This window comes from Pinus tabuliformis, chromosome 2_1 (assembly GCF_031772625.1).
Source record: "Pinus tabuliformis cultivar Carrire ecotype Pingquan chromosome 2_1, CPIR1, whole genome shotgun sequence".
In the NCBI taxonomy this organism is placed as follows: Eukaryota; Viridiplantae; Streptophyta; class Pinopsida; order Pinales; family Pinaceae; genus Pinus; species Pinus tabuliformis.
In genome coordinates, this window is record NC_142299.1 from 986,504,053 (window position 1) to 986,512,536 (window position 8,484).

Here is an 8,484-nt window from a genome sequence, read left to right on the forward strand (position 1 = left end):
TCCACCATTCCTTGACATGAGGGGCGACTTTGAGAAGTGCAAAAGTAATCTTTTCTCGATTAGAAAAGACATGAATCGAAAAATATCCTTCCAACAAATTTAACCATCTATCTACGTCGTTTGCATTTATTTGGCCTTCAAATATGGGAATGCCAAAGTTTACTTGTACCTTAAAGTGAGTGGTGCCTCTAGAGTGGCTGCCGGATGAAGATACGTCGCCTGTTGGTAGCCACCGAAGGATCTGGGCAAAGTTATCCATCATTGTGTTCCTCTGTCGCTCAAGGGCTTCTTCGAGCAATATTTTGAAAGGATATCCTGCTCCCTCGTCTTTATTTTCTTCCACCATGGGAGGTCGTCGGGGTTTGCAGGGTCGTTCTTGCAAAGGTTCAACCAATTCGAGCCCTTACTCCTTATACACTTACCTTGTTGGGGACATGAAAAGAAAAATAGAGAAAGAACAAACTGCTCTAATACCACCAATCCATACTTATACATGAATGCAACATAATACAGATACAAACATAAACACAAAGTTGCAACAGAAATAAAACTTCATTTCATTAATATCAAAGAACTGAAATATACTTATACATAGAATGAAAATAAACTAACTCAGGTAATGGTAGCTTATCTCTGAGAAAAGATGTGGTGGCTACACGCCTCTGAACTGTGTTACAATGAGGCTCAGGGGCATTTTATTATTGACCAACAAGGGAAAACCCTAAACAACCAAAACCCTAACCCTAGGAGATGGAACACTAAGAGTTTGTGGGCCCCGCTGGGGTTAGTTGGGCAACCAAAGTCTCGGGAATGTAACTTGGTCATATGAACTCCATTTGGCACGTACGATACCTCGTTGGAAAGATATCTCCGAGTACTACGGATTTGCGGTAGACCAATTGTTGCGGACCTTAAAAAACATCGTTGAGGGGGTTAAAACAACTCAAGAAGTTCGAGACCTGAAAAACTACTAAAAATAGTAAATGTTGCTATAATCAAGGAAATCGATGAAACCGACTGGAGGTCTAGGTGGAATAGGCGAGTGGCCACCAATATCCACCTGGATCATGACACAAGCTTAGCTATCAGAAGTAGAGGTCTGGTCCAACTTTATCTTCTGTTTCATGTCTTCAATCTGGGTTTGTAGACTCGCCATCTTGTCCTCCATTTGGATGATTTTAATGTTCAGCGTAGTGATCCAATCCATAGAGATAATGAACATGGTTGCCATCTAATTGTAGTTGATTTTTATATTCATGATTTCAGTTTGGAGTTCCTGCATCTCCAGTTCCATATTCTTCCTCCCTGGTTTTCTAAACATAATTTCTAAACTGTCGCCCCTCCCCTTGCTGAGTTGCCCTCTGTCACCCAAAAATTGTTTGCATGAGGGATTCCACTCCTGAAAATCCCGACAAACGACCAACAATGAAATCCACAACTTGAGATCAAAGGTTGATTTAAGGAAAAGCGAGCAAGAAAGAAAACTTTGGAAACCTGCCCATACAACTTAGAGGGTCCAAAGGTGGCCCACTTGATGCCATTGTCAAATCCACCCTTCAGTGATATATCAGTGAAGCCTCCATGCAAATTCAATCCCCTCCAAAGGAGTCTCAAATGTCAAGGAGGACAAACCCCTAATACTCATGCATTGATCACATTAGGGAATCCCATAAAGCATACAGATACTAGTGAAGACATACCCCAAAGGCTAAATTAATGAAAAGGAAACAAGAGAAAAAAGATCTAAAAACCTGTCCATAAAGCTTAGAGGGTCTGAAGATGTCCCATATGACGCCACTCCCATATATTCCCTTCACACCTAAACCAACCAAGCCTCCATGCATTTCAAAGCCCCTGAAGGAGCCTTGAATGAAAAAGAGAATGAAACTGTAATACTTAGGCACCGTCCACACTAGGAAATCCCAAAGGACCAACGAAGACATAAATAGGGATATAAACTCTCCTAAAGGACCCAACATCAAAGCTTGATATAGGTCTCTCATGCTTCGAATAATGTTTATTTACTTCAATGAACTAACTTGGTAGCAATACACAATCACACAGACTCTACATACCTTGAATCCCCATTGCAATTCAATTATACCTTCCTTTTGCAAACATCAAAACAATCATAAACCTCAACTTCACATCATTCCATGTTAGAGGAGCCGAATTGAGAACATGTTGATGAGTTTCCCTTCAAGCGAGAGCATCAACAACTTACACACACAAGGGGAAGCATCATAATCTCATAAGTGCATCCTGTAGGACTGCCATTTCCTTCATTGCACCATGTGCAGAGAACACCAAAGACAAGAGTGTGTCCATTGACAATGGCTTTCCCCTATGAGTGATGAGTGCGGTAAATGTGAGACTAGGTACATAAATATGGATAAAATAATCTAATACTTCCTTTTGAACTATTAATTCTTTAATAAAATAACTCATAAACATCTATTAGTATGCTCACCATTTTAATCTTCCATAACATTACCAATTATAACATCACAAAATTTATAATAACATCTTATATACTTTATAACTCTTAAATATTTGTAAACCTTTTTATCTATCTATCTATATATATATACACACTTAATTAAGCTCCGAGGGTTAGTTCAATTGGTTAAGTCCCCGATCATTAAAACACCTTAACTGTTGAGAGGTCATGGGTCCAATTCTCTCTAGGCTCTGTGGAATAATCACTGCACTCACACTCAATTGGTCAAGTCCTCGGTCATTAAAACACCTTAACTGTTGAGAGATCATGGGTTCAATTCTCTCTAAGCTAGTTTTCATGATTGAGCTAACATTCTGTGGAATAATCACCAATTCTCTCTAGGCTCCGTGGAATAATCACTGTACTCACGTTCAATTGGTCAAGTCCCTAGTCATTAAAACACCTTAACTGTTGAGAGATCATGGGTTCAATTCTCTATAGGCCAATTTTCATGATTGAACATTCCGTGGAATAATCACAAACCTTAACTGTTGAGAGGTCTTGGGTTCAATTCTCTCTAGGCTCCGTGGAATAATCACCGCACTCACGTTCAATTGGTTAAGTCCCTGCTCATTAAAACACCTTAATTGTTGAGAGAACATGGGTTCAATTCTCTCTAGGCCAGTTTTCATGATTAAGCTAACATTCCGTGGAATAATCACACACCTTAATTGTTGAAAAGTCATGGGTTCAATTCTATCTAGACTTCGTGGAATAATCACACACCTTAACTGTTGAAAAGTCATGGGTTCAATTCTATCTAGACTCCGTGGAATAATCACACACTTTCAGTGTTGAGAGTTGTTGAGAGAACATGGGTTCAATTCTCTCTAGGCCAGTTTTCATGATTAAACTAACATTCCGTGGAATAATCACACACCTTAACTGTTGAAAAGTCATGGGTTCAATTCTATCTAGACTCCGTGGAATAATCACACACCTTCAGTGTTGAGAGGTCATAGGCCGTGGAATAATCATTGCACGGGTTCAATTCTCTCTAGGCTCCTCGGAATAATCATTGCACTCACGTACAAAATCTTCGATTACTGCCACTCCGTTGATTAAGTTAATTTTAGTTTAAAATATCTATTTTGGCGCCCATTTTTCCCCCAGTTTCTCATTCCCCTCCCGCCTTTTAAGTTCTCTCACACATCCTCTGATTCAGCCGATTTTGTAAAAGATGTCTTCCGGATTTGATTAAAAGGGCGAATACGTCTCACGACGCTGGTAGTGGTATTTTGAAAGAAAGAATGGTGACATCACCTGTGCATGAATGGAAATATATTGATATGGTGGAAGGAAGTGAGCATCCTTTCAGATGCGCGCTCTGTTCCAAAACCTACTTTGAATTCAGGTTCGAGAGAGACATAGTGAGAGAACATCTGCTTGAAGCTCATTACAGTGCCATTGGAGTTGCATTTGACCATGACGAGGATGATGATTATAATTGTGAAGATGCTGACTCTCGCATGGACCTAGATTTATGCTCGGATGGGCGATGGGAGGGAACTGGGAATAGTGAAGATTTTGTGGCTAGTGATTCTGAGGATGTGCAAGAAGGGGATGGGCGATGGGAGGGGCCTGGGAATAGTGATGATTTGGGGGCTAGTGATTCTGAGGATGTGCAAGAACAGGACGAGAAAAAGGAAGGGGACGGGGATCGATCAGGGGCCGGCAATGCTGCTGCCTCGGCTACAACAGCAATGTCATGGCCCGAGCGCAAGAAGGAGGATGTGGATGAGGCTGTGGCCAGGTGGTTCTATGCCCATCTCATACCCTTCAATGTAGTGCGTAATCCCTTTTTCAAGGAGATGGTTGAGGCAATAAACAAGGCTGAGAGGCATTATGTAACGCCCTCTCCGCGGAGGCTGGAGAACCTATTGACTGATGAGGAGAAGGCGGCCATTGGTAAAAGGAAAAAAGCCATCAACAAAAAACGAAAAAGAAATGGCATGTGGTAAGACCTGAAAATTGGGGTTTTAGGGTTTTGAGATTGTTAAGCTTTTTTATTTTCCAAAATTTTTGTGTATTGCCCTGAGATTTTGTGGAGAGTGTTGGGCTGAACAGTGGATGTCCTGCACTCAAATGGTTTGTTAATCAATATTTGGGATTCCACCCAGGTTTGAAACTCAGTTAACTGATTTACTGTAGTGTGATTGTGGCTGTTGTGTTAGACTCAGAGATACAAAGGCAGTGACAATCCCTCAGACTCAACCCTGGACTTCCTAGGTGACAAGTATACTAAATCTCCTGATTTACAAAAAGGTGTGCCTGGGATCATGGCTATGGCTGTAACAGGTGAGAACAGTTTTGATGGTAATGCCAGCATAATGGGCCTGGTGACTATAGTTCTTGATGAATGCAATTGGATTTTGCTTTTCATTTTATGTACCCAATTGCAATAGGAAGAAAATCGTTGTCCTGCTTCTGCTTTTAGTTTTTCTCCATGCATCATACTATATAATGCATCTTGTCCATCACTGGCTGGAAGAGCACTGGACTTCTGTTGGTGCACCGGACAAATGTGCACTGCTCTAGGTTGTAAGAGCACTTTACTTCTGTTGGTGCACCAGTTAAAAGGGCACTGGTAATTTTCGTTCTGGAGTGATGTAATTGAACATCCAACCGCAATATCAATAACATTACTATTGGGCTACGGTTTTAGAATTTTTTTCATGATGGGTAAATTTTCAATCTATAAACAAGCGCTTACTTCCATTAAGGTATCGATTTCTCATTTTTTTATGGTGGGAAAACTTATTATAATTTGTTTGTGAAATTAACAATAGGGACAGTTATTATTGACTGTTATTTGCTAATGTAGTTGATTTATTTTTATTATTCAAGAAAAATTTATTATAACTTATTTGTGAAATCAGCAGTGGAGGCATTACCATTGACTACTATCTGCTAATACAGTTGACTCATCTTTATTATTTAAGGAAAACCTAGCCATCTAAGATTACCCAGGTTGTTAAATTGTTTAGTTACATAATTCCCTTTATCTTTTAAAAAAACTTTCTTAACCAAAAAAATTTATATTAATAAATGTAATTGAATATTGTCTTTTTATTTTATTTTATTTACTTTTTTGTTTTAAATTATATTTTTATAATACCCCATTGCAAGATCAGTTGTAATAGTTTTTAAATATATTTTCCGTGTATAATCTGTATAACACAGTACATGTCATCCATTTCATCCTGTACTAGCAGCTTGTTTTCAATCATGCACTAACTTAATGGGATTGATTTGCTTTCTATTTTATGATACCCACTTGTACGATTAAGGAAATTATTGTGCTTCCATACATTTGGTGGTGTTACTTTACACCACATCTCATAGGCATAAGCACCTGCCCTCTGACCATCAACCAGCTTAAAGAGATTACTGTTTATGTTATTTTGATGAAGGTCATTAAAATTTGTTTTTTATTTTATAAGATTAAGAAATTTATGGTCATGTTACCGTTTAATATGGTTTCTATGTATTTAGATTTGTTATACTTTTTCAAATAAGACATTTTGTTAATCAAAATTTGTATTAATTTTAAATTTATTAAATATGTAGAGAAATATAAAAATATTTTGTAAAATTTGTTTTAATTTTAAATTTATTATGTGGAGAGGTGTTTTATAGTTTAATATGAAATAGATTTCAAGGGTAAACATTTAATATTTTTTATTTGATGTCGGCTTTATTTAAAATTATTCTAATTATTATTATGTATAAATACAATATAGATTTAAAATATAACCAACATAGTTCCATTTTAAGTACAGATCTAAAATATAATTAGCACAGATCCATCTTTAAGTATGGATCTAAAATATAATTAGTATAGATCCATTTTAAGTACAGATTTAAAATATAATCAGTGTAGATCTATTTTAATTACAGATCTAACATGAGTTGGTAGGGAGCATAGATTTATCTTAAGTACTGATCTAACATGAGCCAACATAGATCTATCTTAAGTATGGATCTAACATGAGCCCATAGGAAGCATATATTTATCTTAAGTACAAATCTAACATGAGCCGATAGGCATCAAATTTTTTTATGTGCAACTTTTTTTTCAGAGTGAAAAATACAATGTTATTTTTCATTGTCTAAATTGTATTTTTGAATGTTAAATAGAGTATATATAAGATCAAATAGAAATTTTAACCATAAAAACTTAATTTTTCTACATATAGATATATATGTAGTTGATATAGACATAAATTAGTTGAAATATATTTTCAAATAGTTTATTTAAATCTAGTGTTGAAATATTTTTGAACCATAATTTTTTTTTTTAATGATATATACATATATATTTTTTTAAATGATATATAATATATATCTAGTTGATATTAAAATATTTTATTTTTATGTTAAAGGGGATGGATGGACAAACATACTTACACATCCCTCCATAATGGGTTGTAGAAAGAGCCTCTGGGCTCAATGAGCCATTCAATTCAAAGAGGTTTAAGAACACTTTTAGTTATGATAAATAAATAGAAAAAAAAATTATACTTACTCCAGTGGTATGGTAAATAAATAAAAATTTAAATAAACTAAACTTATGGTAAATAAATAAAATCTCTTTTTATATTTACTCCATAAATTTCTATATATTTACGAAAATTCAAAAAAGAGGTTTTATTTAGGTGAAGTCTATGGGCCAAATACCATGGGACAAATTATTATTAATACCATGGGCTAAATAACATGAACCAAATACTATATTTATCAAAAAGTATGGTAAATAAATAAATATAAAAGATGTATGGTAAATAAATAAAAATTTATCAAATAAGATTAGAAATCAACATGTAATTATATACCAAGCTTATGGGCCAAATAGCATGGTAAATAAAAAAATAAATTGATAAATAAATAAAAATATAAGTAAATTATAGGTATGTGTTATGTGGACAAATCCCTCTTGTAGACAGGAGTGATCTCCTTAGATTTGCAAGAACCCTAGCAATAAACACAAGAATTGTTACCTTTCCTTAGACTTTGATTGATTGAAAACAAATAGAATGATAGAGGCCTTTGATTTGACGAAATGATTAATGAAGTCCCTGAGCTTTCGACCATTCGCTCCTTGATGCTTTAGATGTCTTCTCATCAGTTTTGATAGCTTCTCCATACCATCTTGGAAGAGATTTGCAAAGACAGAGACAAACAAGAGATCAAAACATACAACATATAATCAAAGAGATAAATGAATTACTTAGCCAATTATATATTATAAATTGATCAATATGCAACCAAAATCCATGTAGGTGATCAAGGAATCTTACAAATTAAATCAATGAAGATGTAATTGAGGAAGAACAATTGCTTTTGTATTCACAAAATTGGATAAAAACTTTACAACCATATAGCTTTGATGTTGCAAGTCCCTTCTACAATCTCCAACCCTCTCCTTTGCAACAAAAACCTTCCAACCTAATCTTAGCAACATAAACCTATTTCCAACAGTTCTCTCCCAATCCTTAGACTTGCAGTGGTTTTATAAGTCAAGAATGGGAAGTTATGGATCCATTCTCCAAGGAATGAGATCCACAATTAGTGGGATAGAGATTCCACCAAGGAAGGAGAGTTACTCCATGATGAGAGAGATCAATATTGAATAGGCACTCATTCGAAGCTTGTTGGTTGGGATATATATTACCAATAATACTTTTAGACTTTATTTTTTATTTTTATGTACTTCAAGTCATGTTCGCAGGTCATAGTGGAAAATAGTGTGTATTTATGCACAACTATTAATGGTATTCTTTGGATATGTGTAGAAATTAGCTAGGAAATTGCGAATATAGGATTTAGAAATTCCACTTTATTTGGGATGATTTAGTTTCAAACTTTGCAGGGGAATGCTCAGGAACACATGTGTGGATAGCAAGAGATCCAAATCGATGGTCATTTCCCTTATGCGACAAAATGATGTGTAACATATTGCTCCCTAAAGCGCAAAGTCAAAA

General features: G+C 35.6%; 1 protein-coding gene across 2 annotated transcripts; it reads left to right on the top strand.

The window, feature by feature from the left end:
- Positions 1-3,656: 3,656 nt before the first annotated feature.
- Positions 3,657-5,156, top strand: LOC149203937 (uncharacterized). Of its 2 annotated transcripts, none has more exons than XM_089400272.1 (2): positions 3,657-4,457; positions 4,675-5,156. In XM_089400272.1, coding segments are annotated over exons 1-2 (708 nt in total). In that variant the 5' UTR covers positions 3,657-3,750; the 3' UTR covers positions 4,676-5,156. The 2 variants fall into 2 exon arrangements, with proteins under 2 accessions (XP_089256398.1, XP_089256399.1); XM_089400273.1 differs by having other exon boundaries at positions 4,681-5,156.
- The last annotated feature ends 3,328 nt before the right edge of the window (positions 5,157-8,484 follow it).